The sequence below is a fragment of the Suricata suricatta genome, chromosome 4, assembly GCF_006229205.1.
Source record: "Suricata suricatta isolate VVHF042 chromosome 4, meerkat_22Aug2017_6uvM2_HiC, whole genome shotgun sequence".
In the NCBI taxonomy this organism is placed as follows: Eukaryota; Metazoa; Chordata; class Mammalia; order Carnivora; family Herpestidae; genus Suricata; species Suricata suricatta.
Window position 1 is genome coordinate 88,201,957 of NC_043703.1, and position 19,073 is coordinate 88,221,029.

The window sequence follows — 19,073 nt, forward strand, 5'->3', positions numbered from 1 at the left end:
TGTTTTCTCTTTAACAACAATAATATTTATCTTATAGAATAATTGAAACTGTAGCAAAAATAGAACTACAGACCAAACATGTATGTATTGTAAATGGCTTCAGGGTTGAGACTTTTAAGTAGAAAAGCTTGTTTTCTAAACACATTAAAAAAATGCCAGTTGACCACCTTACCTCATGGATTTTGTGTACAGACATTTGAAAGCTGTATTTATCTTTCCAGGGTGTTTTGTATATACTATTATCACCTATATTGTATAAAGTTTTTATAATATAAGTGCACTATCAAAAGATTTCCCCCACTTTGTTTTCTATGTTTTTTAAAGTAAAAAAACCTATATATATGTAAATACCCATTATGTATATATATAATAATTTTGTCCTTGCAGCACTTAAATGCAGAAAGGTCTTATAAATCCCAGATTTCTACCTTACACAAATCTCTTGTAAAGATGGAAGAGGAACTTCAGAAGGTTCAGTTTGAAAAAGTATCTGCTCTTGCAGATTTATCTTCTACAAGGGAACTTTGTATTAAACTTGACTCAAGCAAAGAACTTCTGAATCGGCAGCTGATTGCTAAAGATCAAGAAATAGAAATGGTATGTAATACATTTTAAGTGGTTCTTTTAATACTATTGCTATTATAAAATTACCATAATTTTAGAAAAACAAATTATTTTTTATAAAATATTATATCAATCCATGTCTATCAAATTTAGATTTTTATTTCTAAAGTCCAAGAGATTAATTTCTGACAACTGTATTCCAACAATTCAAGAAGTAACAGAAACTTTTCCTTTGAGTATGTATCTACTTTTAGCCAGAAGGATTATAAAACACATTGACATAGAAATCAGCAAAGAACTATGAGGTTGGAATTTATTCAGCTAAATTATATTCTTTTAAGCTAAATTTATTTAACTGGCCAGGTTCTTTTAAGCTATAATTCAGTTGATTGTATCCATGGACATTGTGTTTGCCACCGTGAATTTAAGATTCAAAACATGGATAGATCTAGAGGATATTATGCTAAGTGAAATATATCAAAGACAGATGCCATATGACTTCACTTATATGTGGAATCTATAAAACAAAACAAATGAATAATATGACCCATAAATACAGAAACAAAATGATGTCTGCCAGAGGCAAGGAGTGGAATAATGGGCAAAATGGGTGAAGGAGAGTAGGAGATACAGGCTTCCAGTTATGGATTAATAAGTCATATGGATAAAAGGTATAGCATAGGGAATATAGTCAATGGTATTGTAATAGTAGTCATGATGATAAATGGTAACTGCACTTGTGGTGAGCATTCCATAACATAAAGAGTTATTGATCCACTATGTTGTACTTTTTAAACTAATATAACATAATGTGTCATCAAAAAAAGAAGAAGAAAAGGAAGGAAGGAAGGAAAGAAAAGAAAAAAAAAGAAAAGGAAAGAAAAGAAAAGAAAAGAAAAATAGAGACAGGCCTTTGCTCCTGAGGACTTCCCAGTATTTATATACAAATTATTTGTTTGAATATTATACTAGTAAAAAATATTCAAGGTTTTAGTAGGGGAATTTCTAATTGGCCTATGGATGTCAGGGAGGAGTTCACAAAGATGTACTACTGAGCTCAGAAGGGATAAAGCACCCATTCAGAGGGAGCAGCGATATAGACAACAGTGTGGAGTTATAAATGAATTCTTGGGGCACCTGGGTTGCTCAGTTGGTTAAGTGTCTGACTCTTGATTTCAGCTCAGGTCATCATCTCACGACTTCGTGGGTTTGAGCCCCACATTGGGCTCTGTGCTGATAGTGTGGAGCCTGCTTGAGATTCTCTCCCTCTCTTTCTCTCTCTCTCTCTCTCTCTCTCTCTGTCTCTCTCTGCCCCTCCCCTACTTGTGCTGTCTCTCTCAAAATAAATAAAAAACTTTAAAAAAATAAATGAATTCTTGAGTGACTAGTAAATGATTTGCAATGGCCATTGTAGCATTCACAGGTGAAAGTGACTGGAGATGTATCTAAAGAGATAGTCAGAGCCCAGATCCTAAGAGGATATGTATACAAGTTGTATAGTGTAATTGAATGTACCCAAAGAATACAAAAATACTAATTCAAAAGGATACATGCATCCTGATATTTATAGCAACATTATCTACAATAGCCAAATTTTGGAAACAGCCCAAGTGTCCACTGACTAAAGAATGGATAAAGATGTGGTATATTTACACAATGGAATATTACTCAGTCATAAAGAAGAATGAAATTTTGCCATTTGCCATGACATGGATGGAGCTACAGAGTATTATACTAAGTGAAATAAGTCAGTAAGAAAAAGACAAATACCGTATTATTTCAATTACTGTGGAATTTAAGAAACAAATGAGCAAAGGGAAAAAAGAGACAAACCAAGAAACAGACTCTTAACTATAGAGAACAAACTGATAGTTACCAGAGAAAGGTGGTTGGGGGGAAGGGTTAAATAGGTGATGGTGATTAAAGAGTCCACTTGTTTTGATGAGCATCAGGTGTACATAAGTGTTGAATTGCTGTATCACATACCTGAAACTAATATTACATTGTATGTTGACTAACTGGAATTTAAATGAAAGCTTTAAAAAAGTTGACAAATTTGGGTCATCTTTACAGGCTCCCATTTTTAAATTTTGTCAGTCTCCTGTTTGTGAAGAGGATATGATGGATTTGAGAATCATGAGTCTCTTGGTTTCTCTAGGAATCCGCTGTAAATATTTTATTAACTAAGTGGTATATGTAAGAATTTTCTAACTCTTCCTTTAAGTTATTTTTTATTTCAGCAAGAACTTAAAAAAATTTTTTTAACATTTATTCATTTTTGAGAGACAGAGACAGGATGTGAGCAGAGTAAGGGCAGAAAGAGAGGGAGACACAGAATCTGAAGCAGGCTCCAGGCTCTGAGCTGTCACCACAGAGCCTGATGTGGGGCTTGAACCCATGAACCGTGAGATCATGACCTAAGCTGAAGTTAGATTCTTAACTGACTGAGACACCCAGGCACCTCACAGCAAGAAAGAAATTTTTAATGATGAAAGTAACTCATGAATAGATTCTCACTGTAAAAATTTAAATGATATATCCTTAACTTTTTCTTTAAAAATGTTGTACTTGCTGTTTTCAAATTGGAAAACTAATACATGTCATTACAACTGAAACAGTATTAAGATGAAACACCAGAAAATATTATCCCAAAGTTTCTTAAAATAATACTATATTATGACTAAGTATAGTCCAATAATTTTCTTTAAGCTTTAAAATCTTTGCCCTTAGAAGTACAACAGTATATAAAGTTGAAAGTGATTTATATTAATTTTATACATTTTAAGGATGTTTACTTCAAGTTTTATAGCTTCTTTACTATTCTCATAGTTTTTTTCTATTTTTTCTTTTATTGTGTTAAAATACACATAACCTTTTGTCTTAACCATTTTTAAGTCTACAGTTCAGTGGTACTAAATACATTCATACTGTTGTGCAGCCATCACCACTGTCCATGCCCATATCTTTTCATCTTGTTAATATGAAACTCTGTACCTATTAAATAATAAACCTGTATTCTCCCCTTTCCCAAGCCCCTGGAAACCATCATTATGCTTTCTCTTTATGATTTTTACTACTCATATTTTTAGTGCCTCATATAAGTGGATTCATACAGTATTTGTCTTTTTGTGACTTATTTCACTTAGCATAATCTTCTCAAGGTATATCAATGTTGTAGCATATTACAGAATTTTGTTCCTTTATAACACTGAATAATATTCTATTGTATGAATATACTACATCTTGCTCATCATTCAATAGACTCTTGGATTGCTTCCATAATGCTGCTATGCTCATGAGTGTACAAATATATCTTCAAGGCCTTTCTTTCAGTTATTTTGTATTTATATACAAAACTGGATTTCTGGATCATATGGCAATTATATTTTTAACTTTTTAAGGAAATTTTGTTCTCTTTTCTACAATGACTATACCATTTTACATTCCCACCAACAGTTTACATGGGTTCTGGTTTCTCTACATCCTTGCCAACACTGGTTATGTTTTAGTTTTTTTTCTTCTGTTTATGATAATAGCTATCCTAATGGATGCAACATGGCCAGGCTAAGTCTAACTGTATTTTTTAATGTTTATATATTTATTTCGAGAGAAAAAGAACACACACTAGCAGGGGAGTGGCAGGAAGAGAGGGAGAGAGAGAATCCTAAGCAGGCTCCATACAGAAAGCACAGGGCTCAAACTTGCGAACTGTGAGATCATGACCTGAGCCGAAATCGAGTCCAGTGCTTAACCCACTGAGCCACATAGGTGCCCCCTAATTGTATTTTAAAATACTCCTGACCTGTATCCAAAATCTATAAAGAACGTATCCACAAGCAACCCTCTTAAAAAATGGGCAGAAGACATGAATAGACACTTTTCAAAGATGACATCCAGATGGCTAACAGAAAATGAGAAGATGCTCAACATAACTCATCATTAGGGAAATACAAATAAAAACTATGATGAGATACTACATTACACCTCTCAAAATGGCTAAAATTAACAACACAAGAAACAACACATGTTAGTGAGGATGTGGAAAAAAGGGAACCCTCTTGCACTGTTGGTGGGAATGCAAACTGGTGCAGTCACTCTGGAGAACATTATGGATTTCCTCAAAAAACTAAAAATAGAGCTACCCTATAATCCAGTAATTGTACTATTAGGTATTTACCCAATGGGTAAAAATTACAGATTAGAAGGGGCACAAGAATTTATAGCGGCATTATTAGCAATAGCCAAACTATGAAAAAGCCCAAATGTCCATCAACTGATGAATATATATATATATATATATATATATATATATATATATATATATATATATACACACACACACACACACACAATGAAATATTACTCAGCCATCAAAAGGCGTGAAATCTTGCCATTTGGAATGACATGGATGAAGCTAGAATGTCTTATGCTAAGTGAAATAATCAGAGAAAGACAAATATCATATAATCTCACCCGTGTGGAATTATGAAACAAAACAGATGAACATATGGTAAGGGGTGGGAGGAGAGATGAAAACAAACCACAGAGAATCTAAACAGGAGAACAAAATGAGGGTTGATGGAGGGAGGTGGAAGATGGGTTAGATGGATGGTGGGTATTAAGAAGGGCACTTGTGATGAACACTGGGTGTTGACTGCAAGTGATGCATCATTGAATTCTACTTCTGAAACCAATATTGCACTCTATATTAACTAAAATGTAACTTTTTTGGCTTTGTGGTGCCTGGGTGGCTCAGTGGGTTAAGCATCCAACTTCAGCTCAGGTCATGATCTTGTGGTTTGTGAGTTCGAGCCCCACATTGGGCTCTGTGTTGACAGCTCAGAGCCTGGAGCCTGCTTCTGATTCTGTCTCCCTCTCTCTCTGCCCCTCCTACTCATACTCTGTCTCTGTCTCTCAAAAATAAATAAAAATTTAAAAAACTTAAAATTCTTTGCCTTGAAATTTAATTATTTATGTATATATGTTTATACATTACATAATAAGCTATAATTTCAAGTGTAAGAACCTTTATATTTCATCAGCTGTACTATGCATATAGGGGACACCCAAATGATTTTGTCTAAATTAAATTTTAATTTTGAGGTAATTGTAGATTCACATGTATTTGTAAGAAATAACACAAAGTGTCCTTTACCTGGTTCCCCCAATGGTAACCTCTTGCAAAACTATTATATAATATCACAACCAGGATGTTGACATTGAATTAGGCAGAGTGTAGAACATTTCCATCATAGGATCCATTGTGTTGCCCTTGTGCAACCCTGTCCTCTTCCCTCCTAACCCGAACCCCTCCTTAACTCATAGCAACCAGTAATCTAGTCTCCATTTCTATAATTTTGTCACTTTAATAATGTTATATAAATAGAATCATATGGTATGTAACCTTTGGGGATTTGATTTTTTCACTCAGCATAATTCTTGAAGATTTATCTAGGTTGTTGCATATACTAGTAGTTCATTCCTTTTCATTGCTAAGCAGTATTCCATTTTATGGGTGTAACACAGTTTGTTTAATTATCCATTGAAGAACACCTGGGTTATTTCCAGTTTTTGGATCTTACAAGTAAAACAATTGTAAACATTGTCTTTATGTTTTTGTGTGAAACTCAGTCTTCGTTTCTCTATAAATGCCTAGGAATGCAGTTTTGGGATCATATGGTAGTTGGCATGATTCATTTTTAAGAAAGTGCCAAACTGTTTAAAATTTTACATTCCCACCAACAATGTGTGAATGACCAATTTTTCCACATCTTTGTCAGCATTTGGTGGTGTCAGTATTTTTTATTTTAACCATTCTGCTATGTGTATGGTGCTGTACGCTGGTCTAGTTGCATTTCCACGAAATTAACGAGGTAGAACATATTTTTATGTGATTATTTGCCCTCTATATATCTTCTTCGGTGAAACATCTTTTTTGCATCATTGGATTGTTTGCCTTTTTAATGTTGAGTATTAAGAGTTCTTTACATATTTTAGATACTGGTCCTTTATCAGATATGTGGTTGGCAAATATTTTGTCACATTGTGTGGCTTGTGTTTTCATCTTCTCAAGGTCTTTCTCAAAGCAAAAGTTTAGGTTTTGATGATGTGCAGTTTATCAATTTTCCTTTTATGAATTATATTTTTGGTTTTAAGTCTAAAAATTCTTTGCACAGCTCTCAACCCCAAAGATTTTTCCTAGGATTTATTCTAAAAATGTGACAGTTTTATGTTTCACACTTAATACCATGATCCATTTTGAGTCAATTGCTACATAAGGTGTGAGGTTTTCATCAAAGTTTATTTTTTGCCTATTCAATTGTTTTGGTACCTTTGTTGAAAAAGAATTCCATCCTCCATTAAATTGATTTTTTTATATTTGTGAAAAATCATTTGGACATATCTGAGTAGGTGTACTTCTTGGTTTTCTATTCTTTTACATTTGTCTATGTATCTGTCTGCTCCAATACCACACAGTTTTGGTTACTATAGCTATATAAGTCTCAGGTAGGATGATTTTCTCTACTTTATTATGCTTTTTCAAAATTGTCTTAACTATTTTCATCTCCTTGCCTTTCCATATAAATTTTAGAGTAGTCTGTCTATTTTCACACAAAAAATCTTGGTGGGGTTTTGATAGGAATCATATTAACCCTAGGAAGAACTGACATCCTTACTATGTTGAGCCTTCCTATCAATGAACATGGTATATCTTATTTAGATCTTCTTTGATTTCTTTTATTAGCTGAGCATAGTTTTCAGCATGTGACTTCTGTACCTGTTGTCCTGTACCTGTCAGGTTTACAAATATAGAATACAAAGGATTTCCCTTTCTTGAACTACTGTAAGTGGTACTATAGTTTTAATTTTGCTATCAATATGCTCATTGCAAGTATATAGAAGTATTGATTTAAAAATGTTTTTGTTATATTCTCTGACCTTGCTGAACTCACTTCCTAGTTCTAGGAGTTTTTCTGTAGATTCCTTGAAATTTTATATATAGACAAGCATGTTATCTGAAAACAGGGATTTTATTTCTTCATGTTCAATCTTTATCCCTCTTCTTGCCTTTTTACACTGGTTAGTACTTTAGTGCTATGTTGAAGAAGAGTGGTGAAAGTCCTCGCTTCCAATCTTAGGGGAAAAGCATTCAGTCTTTTACCATTAAGTATGCTTTTGCTTTTTATCAAGTTAAGGAAGTTTCATTCTTCCTGTATTTCTGAGAGCCTTTATTATAAATAAGTATTGAATTTTTGTCAATTGCTTTCTCCACATTAATATACTTGTATGATTTTTTTCTTTAGCCTGTTATGATTACTTATACTGATTGACTTTTGAACATTGAGCTAGTAATTTCTATAATCACTCAGATAAGTTTAAATGAGAAAAGGAGAGGTTAGGGGAAAAAGATCTGTATCTTCTTTTTCTTCATTCTCCAATGAAATTTATTTACAGCACTAGAATTAGGAATTTTAGAATCTTTTACAGTCTTAGTTTTCTTTGCTTTATATATTTAAACAAATTTTTTAATGTTTAGTTTTTGAGAGAGAAAGAGAGAGGGAACAGCGGCAGAGAGAAGGAGACATAGAATCTGAAGTAGGCTTCAGGCTCTGAGCTGTCAGCACAGAGCCTGACACATAGCTCAAACTCACAGACTGAGATCATGATCTGAGCCAAAGTCAGCCACATAACCAACTGAGCCATGCAGGTGCTCGCTTCCTTTGCTTTAAAAAATATATTTATTGAGTGTTGTTGATAACCCTTCTGGAAGCTCCCCAGGTGTAATTTGAAAATAATTCCTGTACTCAGAGGGCAGGAAGAGACCAAAAAAGAGGCAGACCACTGCAGTTGAGAGGTGGCAGTTTTGTTAGCAAAAGGAACTTACGTATGAAGTTTGTCTTGATCAGCAGCAAGATGAATCTACCAAATCATTAAAGCACATAAAGAGGCCCAAACTTGACTCAGTCATGTATACTGTGTGGGTGTTTTCAGTATCATCTATGGCTATCTCAAGGCTATGTCCTTGGAGTAGCCTCTGGGAGTGGAGGAGGCAAGAGGAACCCACATTTCAAGGACAGGGGAGGGGGGAAGGAACCTTTGAACGTCTAGGTCTAGCTCATAGTTCAATTGGTGGTCACATCATTTTGAAGATATTCCCCAATACTAAGATATATATACCATACCAATTCACCCATGTGTTAGTTTTCTATTTTCCAAATAAATATAGTATATCTCTCTCTTATCTAACTCTTCTCAAGAGGAATGTTAAGAACATGAATTCGAAATACCTTCTTTTAATGTTCTTTAATTAATAATTGTGTTATGGATGATTTCCTTCACAATAATATAAAAAATGCTCTGGAAAATCTCATATACTTTTTAGTGAAACAAAAGATTTTTAACAGTCGAACTTGCTAACTGATGAAACAAAAGATTTTTAAAAGTGTAATCATCATCTAAGGTTATAGTGGATTTCAGAACCTAAAACTAGAATGATAACCAGTCTCCTGTAATAAATATTTTGTTTTATTTCCTTTTAGCCCTTTGCTTTTCCTAGCCAAATTTTTATGTTCTTTACATATTTACAATAGTGGCATATTACAATTGGTTATTCGACTTTTCACTATTTCCTATTGCTGGGCAATAAAAATTTTCAGATTTTCAATTTTATATAAAACAACATAATAATTATTTTGTTGCATAAAACCTTTGTCACATTTTGCATTATATTCTTAAGATGTATTCCCAGAAGTGGAAATTTGGGCATTATATAGCCAGAGAGCTTTCAGAAAGTGATGATACACAGTTAAGAAGAAATCAGTGGTACTCTGCTGGGCAGAAGCTTCTGAACATTATGAAGCAGAAGTGCTTCCTCTTTGGTCTCCACCACAGATGTGAGTTGATGTGGGGAATGTCAATCATTTGGAAAGCATGGCAAGAAGATGTACATGTGCTGCTTCTGTGATTCTAAGGCCTACCACTTTTATTTATTTATTTATTTATTTTATACAATTTATTTTTTTAACATATGCAATTATTTTCCGTCATTTACAATACAGTAGTTTCAATGATACTCCAAACAGAAAAGCAAAGTAAAAAATCAAAACCCCCACTTCTATTTCATGTAATTAGACTTATACAGAAATTAGAAGGTTAGGTACCAACTAGTTAATCACCTAATTTCACAGCTCTCTGAAGTGGCAATTGTAATTTAGCAGCTTATCTATGATACTTTCAAGATACATGATATAATTTATTACTTGCCCATAAGCTAAAACACAGCCTGCTTAATACCTTTCCTTAAATTCCACCTCAAGGCCTACCACTTTTAGAAGTTGATGTGGCAAATGTGGCTTCCCTGCCAAGTAGAAGAGAAAGTATAACTGTAGTATAAAGGCTGAAGGATGAAGTACCACTGGGACCAGTCCCCTGAGCCATGTAAAAGTTGTATACCACAGATTCAGGCATGGATTCTATGAAGGAGCAACACCTAAACTCAAGAGGGCAGCTGTTGCATTATCCTGTTCATCCTAAGGATTTCAGCAATTAGTCATGAAATGAAAGTTTTTAAAATAGAACTGGTAACTTAATGAAAATAAGAAGCAAAACAATAAGCTACTTAGAAGTTTAATAAATAATCATGGAAAGTGATAGCTAAAAGGACCTCTTATGGAGTCAGAGCAAGCATTAAAGACATCCAAAACTGCCCTGCAAAGGATTCAAATTTAATTGCATCAGACTGTAAAGGAATTTATACCCCTAGACCATTGTCAAAATCAATAGAGTAGTCAGCCAGCAATTAAGAGAGGCTAACATTTGGATGATACCAATAGAAGCTGACCAACTAGAAACTTAATACAAGACGATCAGGAACAGTAAAGTAGCCTGGCTAAATCCACTGTCATCCCAAGAGAATGGTTTTGAGAGACTATGAACATACTGATGGCAAATGAGTCAAAACGATTGTGTACATACCTTGAGAAGCAACATCAGAAGCTGTACACTGCAAGGGAAATATACTTCATAGAAACTGTCTGAAGGAGAGAGGGAGGGCAAGAGGAAGTACTGACCACAGTAAGCCCTGAGGTGGGAGGATCAGTGTTCAGAGTTATTATAAAATGGTATCTTAAATGTCCAATTTTCAACAATTTGATTTTCAAAGAAACAGGAAAGTGTGACTCATCCACAGGTAAATAAAGCAAGTAAAAGAAACTGCCTTTGAGAACAGTTTATAATTTCTATATCCTTATTATGCTCTATTGATGAGACATTGTCATCGTACATTCCTTTACTTCTTTAAATATGGTTTCCTTTAGTTCTTTGAACTAAAATATTTACTTATATATGAAAATATTTATAGTTATTTGAACTAAAATATTAGATTAGCTGGTTTGATTCCTTTATCTGTTAAGTCTGACTATATATACTTGTTCTCTTTTATTCTATCAACTTATTTAAAAGATATATTAATTAAAAGTAATTATAACAATATATTATGGGACTTATGACATATAGATGTAACATGTAAAATACTAATGCCACTAAAGAAGGGAGGAGGAAATAGAGTTATATAAGAATAATATTTCTATATTTATCTGGAAGTAAACAGTTCAACAATAATAGTTGGAAACTTCAATACAGCACTCTCAATAAAGAAGAAAGCAACTAGACAGAACATCAAGGAAATGGAAGACTCCAACAAAACTAAAATCAAACTAGAATTAACAGATATCTATGTTAACAACAGTATAATACAGAGTTTTCTCAACCACACATGAATGATCCTTCAGGATAGTCCTTGTATTAGGCCATAAAACAAGCCTCAATAAGTTTAAAAGGAGTCAAATCATGGGCACCTAGGTGGCTCAGTTGGTTAAGTCTCCATCTTTGGCTCAGGTCATGATCTCACAACTTGTGAGTTCAAGCCCCACATTGGGCTCTGTGCTGACTGCTCAGAGCCTGGAGACTGCTTCAGATTCTGTGTCTCTTTCTCTCTGCCTCTTCCCCACTCATGCTCTGTCTCTCTCAAAAATAAATAAAAACATCAAAAATTTTTAAAGAATTCAAATCATATTCTCCTGCCAGAATACAATGATTAGGAATCAATAAAAGAAGGAAATTTGGGAAATTCACAAGTAAATGGAAACTGAACAACACACTCCCCAATATCAGTAAGTCAAAGAAGAATCACAAAGAAAAGAGAAATTACTCTGAGATAAATGTAAATGAAAACACAATGTGCCCAAATTTTTAAGATGCCGACTTAATCAATTATACAGGGAAATTATACCTGTAAATGTCTATACTTAAAAAAAAAAGATCACAAGTCACTAACCTAAGCTTTCATTTAGGACACTGGAAAAAGAGAAGCAAACTAAATCTAAAGAAAGGAGCATGAAAGAAATTATAAAGATTAGAGCAGGAATTAATAAAAAACAAGATAGGAAAACAATAGAAAATATAAAAAAACACAAAAGGTTGTTCTTTCACAATATCAACAAAATTGATAAAACTTTAGAATGAGTGTTAGTCTGAGAGGGACAAGTCAAATTTCGAAAACCAGGAATCAAAAGGGGACATCACCACTAATCATACAGAAAATAAAAGGATTATAAAGGAATGTTATGAGCAACTAAATTACATAATTTAGGTGAAGTCAGTAAATTCCCAGAAAGACAGAAAGTACTGAAACTGACTTAAGAAAAAATAGAAAATCTAAATATATCTATAACAAGTAATTTGATTGAGTTAGTAATTTTGAAACTTCCATAAAGAAACCTATAGACCCAGATAGCTTTAGGTATAAATTCTTCCAATGTTTAAAGATGAATTTTGTTTTTTTTAAATTAAATCCCTGAGTTAATGTCATACTTAATGTTGAAAGACTGAATGCTTTCCCCTTTCCCTGTCAGTATCAAGATAAGAATGCCGTCCTCACCTCTTCTAAATCACCATTGCACTAGAGGTGCTAACCTGGGCAGTTAGGCAAGAAAAAGAAATAAATGGCATCCAGATTGGTAAAGAAGTAAAACTATCTTTATTCACAGGTAACACTATCTTTGATATGAAAAATCACAAGGGGTCTGCTCAAAAACCTAAAATTAATAAATGAGTCCATCAAGGTTGCAGGATATAAGATCGGTGTACAATAATCAATTATATTTCTATATATTAGCAATGAAAAATCAAAAAATGAAATGAAAACAATCAGATGGGATTGCATCAAGAGGAGATAATACTTAGGAATTAATTTAACAAAGGTTGCGCAAAACTTGTACTTTACAAAACTAGAAAACATTGCTAAAAAAATTAAAGAGGACCTAAATAAACAGACAACCCGTATTCATGGATTAGATGTCTAAAAACTGTTAAAAAGGTAATACTACCCCAAAGTAATCTACAGATTTAAACAATACCTATCAGAATCCCAGCTGGTTTCTTTGTAGAAGTTGATAAGATGATACAAAATTAATATGGAAGTTCAAGTGAAATCTTGAAAAATATCAAAATTAGAGAACTAACACTTCCCAATTTCAAAACTCGCTACAAAACTACGGTAATCAAGATAGTACAATACTAGCATAAAGAAAGACATATAAGTCAGTGGAATAGAATTGACAATCCAAAAATAAACTCTTACATTTGTGGTACTGGGACAACTGAACATCTGCATGGAGAAGAATGAACTTGGATTCCTATCACATAACATGTATAAAAATTAATTTAAGATGGATTATAGCATCAAAATAAAAACTTTTGTGCTCCAAATAATATCATCAATAAATTAAAAATATAATGCACAGAATGGTTAAAAATTAGAAAACATACATATAAGAGAATCATATCTAGAAAATATAAAGAACTCTTGCAACTTATTAAGTAAAAAAATGGGCAAAGGATCTCAATAGACATTTCTCTAGAAGATACATAAATAGCCAATAAGTATATGAAAAAGTATGCAATATCATTAACAGAGAAATGCAAATCAAAACTATACCATTTCACAAGCACTAGGATGGTTATAAAAATAATTTAAAAAACAATAACAGGTATTGGTAAAGATATAAAGAATTTGGAGCATTCAAAATTCATACATTGCTATTGGGAATATAAGATTGTTCACTTTGGAAAATATTTTGGCAGTTTTCAAATTTTTAAAAATAGAATTACCATAAAGCCCAGAAACTTTAATCCTGTATATCAAAAAGGAATGAAAATACAGGTCCATCCACTCCAAAATTTATATACAGATGTTCTTAGCATCATTATTTATACTAGCCAAAATAACTCTTATGCTCCTACACCTATGCAAGCAAATATTATTTGGCAACAAAAGGAATGAAGTACGGATACCTGCTGTAACATGGATGATCCTTGAAAACATTATCCTAGGTAAAGGAAACAAATCACAAATGACCACATATATATATTATGTTATTCCATTTATTTGAAATGTCTAAAAGAAGGCAGATTATAGAGCCAGAAAGTAGATTGTGGACTGTGTAGGGATGGTGCTGCAGTAGGTAGGGTGGGTGCAGAGTGACTGCTAATCATTACTGAGTTCCATTTTAGGATGATGAAAAAGTTATAGCGTATGAGATTGGGGCATGTTTGCACAACTCTGTTAATATATTAGAAACAATTATTTTTTCCATTGGATATTCTTTCCTGCTTTGTCAAAAATTAGTTGACCATATAGTTGTGGGTCCATTTCTGGGTTTTCTATTTTGTTCCATTGATCTATGTGTCTGTTTTTGTGCTAGTACTGTACCATCTTGATGCATACAGCTTTGTAATATAGCTTGAAGTCCAGAATTGTGATGCTGCCAGCTTTTCTTTACTTTTTCAAGATTGCTTTGGCTATTCGAGGTCATTTGTTGTTCCATACATATTTCAGATTTGTTCTAGCTATGTGAAAAATTCTGGTATTATTTTGATAGAGATCATGTAGATTTGAGGGGGTAATACAGACATTTGAATAATATTTCTCTTATGTTCCACAGGCATGGAATGTTTTTACATTTCTCTGTGTCTCCTTCAATTTCTTTCATAAGTGTTCTATAGTTTTCAACATATAAATTTTTACCTATTTGTTTAGGTTTATTCCTAAGTATCTTATGGGTTTTAGTGCAGTTGTAAATGAGAATGATTCCTTGATTTCTTTTTCTGCTGCTTCATTATTGGTGTTTAGAAATGCAGTGGAGTGAGGGACACAGATCAAGGGAGACTACTGAATACTGAAAACGAACCATGGACTGAAGGGGAGGGGGTGGGAGAGAGGGGTGATGGTCATGGTGGGGGGCACTTGTGGGGAGAAGCACTGGGTGTTATATGGAAACCAATTTGACAATAAACTATTAAAAAAAAGAAAAAGAAATGCAATGGATTTCTGTACATTGATTTTGTATCCTGTGACTTTACTGAATCCATGTATCAATTCTAGCAGGTTTTGGTGGAGTTTTATGGATTTTCTATATAGAGCATCATGTTGTCTGTGAATAGTGAAAGTTTGAATTCTTCCTTGCTGATTTGGATGTCTTTCGTTTCTTTTTATCTAATTGCTAATGCTAGAATTTCCAGTATTGTGTTAAATAACAGTAGTGAGAGAGAAAATCTTGGTCTTGTTCCTGGCCATATAGGAAAAGCTCTGTTTTTCCTTATTGAGGATAGTATTATCTGTGGGTCTTTTGTAATTGGCCTTTATGATGTTGAGGTATGTTCCCTCTATCTCTACTCTGTTGAGGCTTTTATCAAGAACAGATGCTGTACTTTGTCACATACTTTTTTTTCGGTGTCAATATTACTCAGTCATAAAAAAGAATGAAATCTTGCCATTTGCAATGATGTGGATGGAGCTAGGGTATATTATGCTAAGCAAAATAACTCAGAGAAAGACAAATACCATGTATTCCACTCATGTGGAACTGAAGAAACAAAACAGATAAACATGGCAGGGGGGGGAGAGAGAAGAAGGAAACAAGCCATAAGAGACTCTTAACTGTAGAAAACAAACAGGGTTGCTGGAGAGGAGGTGGGAGGAGGATGGGCTACATGTGTGATGGGTTTTAATGAGGACACTTGTTTGTAATGATCAGTGGGTGTTCTACTTAAGTTATGAGTAACTAAATTCTACTCCTGAAACCAATATTACACCATACGTTAACTATAATTTAAATAAAAACTTGAAAAAATCCAATTGAATCGTACCTTTAATTAATTAATTAATTAATTAATTAGAATTGTACCTTTTAAATGGGTGAGTTGTATGGTATGTAAATTATATTACAATAAAAAAGTCATGCTTCATTTTGTATTCCTGCTAGCAAAGTGTATGAACTTGCCATTGCCCATTCAATTTTTTTTTCTCTTTAGAGAAAGAGAGAGTGCGTGCATAAGTCGGAGAGAGGGGTGGAAGGGACAAAGAGGTGGTGGGGGGAGAGAATCTCAAGCAGGCTCTATGCTCAGTGCAGAGCTCTACACAAAGCTCAATCCCATGACCCTGGGATTTGAGCTGAAATCAAGAGTCAGATGCTCAACTGACTGAGCCACCCAGGTGTCATGCCGTTGCCCATTTTAATGTTAACCAATACACACTATAGAATTTGCCAATTTGATAAACTAAAACAGTGGTTCATCTGAAAGAGATTTTGCTCCCCTGTGGCCATTTAGCAATACTGGAGATATTTTTGATTGTCATAACGTGGGGGGAAGATAGCTACCAGCCTCTAGTGAGTAGAGGCCAAGGATGCCGCTAAATATCCTACAGTGCATAAGGCACCCTACACCAAATGCTTATCCACCCCAAAATGTCAGTAGTATAAGACTAAGAAACCTATACTAAAAATAGCGTCTTGTTTCAATTTATACTCACTTGAATATTAGTAAGGGTAGTTTTTTCCCCCCACATGTTTACTAATGAGCTGTATTTTATAAATCATCTGTTCATATCATTAGTTCATATTTTTCATCAATTTGTATGAGTTCCTTTTAGTAGTAAGATATTAACCATTTTATTTGAGTTTCTTTTTAAAATTTTTTAAAAACTTGAGTATAGTTGACCCACAATGTTACATTAGTTTCAGGTGTACAACGTAGTGATTCAATAAGGGCATAGGTGATGCTGTGCTCACCTCAAGTGTAGCTACCGTTTGTTACCATACAAACTGAGTTTATATTTTTCCAGTTGTTTCCTTGTAAATTTTGGTTAGGTTTATAATCAATATGTTTATTTTTAATATGGTCATCATTTTAAATTTTATCTAGTCTAGAAAGTTCTTCCCCTACCTGTCCACCCCTCTTCCAGTAATTTCATTTTTATTAAATTCTTTTTTCTTAGAGTTTTATTTTTTCACATTTAATTTTTAAAATACATGTATGATTTATTATAATCTGCATTATGAGATAAGGAATACTTTTTTTCTAACTATCGAGGTCTGGTCTTCTTTTGAAGAAACATTTGGCTTACAGAGCATTTTTGAGGCTCAAGATAACCTTCAAAAAATGCAGGCTTTTGCAAAAGACAGAATGTGCAGTTATTCCTTGTCTTTCTTAACTATGAGGTACAATAACATTCTATAAGGTAGTTAGGTGTTTATAACTAACTCAGGACAAACCAGTAGTCATGTATATCACCCTGTCAGTCTTGCAGAGTTATATAAAGAAATATCAACATAGGAAATGGAAATTGTTTGCAGTTTGGGATTAATAGTCTTTAATAAATTTTTGATAGGATCAGAGAGTTGGAGAGAGTGATACTTTGTGTGTATTTGGTAAGAAGGAGGACATAAATTCTAATTAAGAAATTAAAAGGGGTTGTCAATTTATAACATAATACAGAAATTTTATGTCTCTGATAATCAGTTTAATGAATGAATGGGAATAAGTACGGATATCTTCCTCTTATTGTACAGATGGAGAATGAGTTAGATTCTGCTCGCTCTGAAATAGAACTCCTCAGGAGTCAGATGACAAATGAGAGAATCTCCATGCAGAATCTAGAAGCTTTGCTGGTGGCCAATCGAGACAAAGAATATCAGTCTCAGATAGCGCTTCAAGAAAAAGAATCGGAAATCCAGCTTCTTAAAGAACACCTTTGTTTGGCAGAAAATAAAATGTGAGTTGCTTAACAATATAATAGCATAAAGTCATATTTTAAATAATTTTGATACTTTATAGGGTTGTAGAATTTTAAAGCTGGAATTTAGACAATTTAGTGCCCATCTTTTGCCGTCAGTTAAACTGAGGACTAGAAACATTGTGATTTGCCTAAGATTTATTACTCATTTCTATTATATGTTTATCTAAATGTATCTAAAGTTAAATTTAACCATCTCAGTTATTTCCAACAGAGCTTTGGATATAATAGAATGTCTGACCTAAAATATTACCTTTTAGAAATATTATAACAAGTTCTTAGAAAAAATTAAGCACTTAGGAAACCAGAAGCATTTTTCTATTTATGGACCCACGTGGTACCATTATTGTTACCTAGTCCTGAGACTTGTCACATTGTATTTCCTTATGTACTTATAAGTTTATACTGGGTACCTGGAAGAACTCTTGCTTTCATAGAATATTGAAGATCTTACTTAGAGTACTGATTTTGGCTTAAAACTTTTTTAAATTTATTTTTGAGAGAAAGGGAGAGACAGCATGAGCAGGAGAGGGGCAGAGAGAGAAGGAGGCACAGAATCTGAAGCAGGCTCCAGGCTCTGAGCCCAATGCAGGGCTGGAACTCATGAACTTGAGATCATGACCTGAGTCAAAGTCAGACACTTACCCACTGAGCCACTCAGGCATCTCTTGGCCTTTAAAAATTTTTTTAATTTTATTTTTATTTTTCAAAGGCGTTCATAGCACCATTAGGATCTTATTACAAGACCCTTAGCTGGAAGGTTCAGTAGAAATGCCTCCCTGTATAGTGAATGTTTTATTACTAAACTTGCTGACTCCTAAAAACTGATGGGGACCTTTGCTTCTATTCTTATGTCCCACCTATAAACTTTTTCATCCAGCCTCAAGTCTGCCCTCCCATCTGAGCATGGGACCTGGGAAAGGATAGGAATCATGGTCTCAGGAATCAGTCACTCATAGGAGCCTCTGACTGAGCAAAGGCTGCAAAGCCAGGGCCAGTTTCCTTGAGAAACTGTTTGCAGGTTATGGCAGCTGTGAGTCACTCTTTTCCGTCACCACAGCTGGGATTCAGCTGGTTCTGCAGGATCACTTTCTCAGGCTGATATATGGAAATTGGCCTTAGTGAAATATGCCCAAACCCCCACCGTTAGGGGTACATTCTGTTTTAGCAGCATTCATTTTTTTCATCATCTTCCTTATGACAGTGTGCCTAATGACAGGGTTTTTGAGGCAGTTTACCCCTAAGGAAAATCCTGTTAAAGTGAAAAGATTTTATGTTTTTAACAGTTTGGAAATCAAATTTCATTATAAGTATATATAAAGCACTTGGTTGATTTAATAAATGTATATATTAGACTAAAGTAATCATGGTGTTG

The 19,073-nt window shown here is 33.8% G+C and overlaps 1 protein-coding gene across 5 annotated transcripts in view; it reads left to right on the plus strand.

Annotated features, from left to right (window-relative positions):
* TSGA10 (testis specific 10) overlaps nt 1–19,073 on the plus strand; it is a 151,245-nt gene that overhangs the window by 122,579 nt on the left and 9,593 nt on the right. For all 5 annotated transcript variants that reach the window (XM_029937176.1, XM_029937178.1, XM_029937175.1 and 2 more), the window contains 2 exons: nt 388–597; nt 17,475–17,677. In XM_029937176.1, coding sequence (XP_029793036.1) covers nt 388–597; nt 17,475–17,677 — 413 coding nt within the window. The remainder of the gene's footprint in view (nt 1–387; nt 598–17,474; nt 17,678–19,073) is intronic.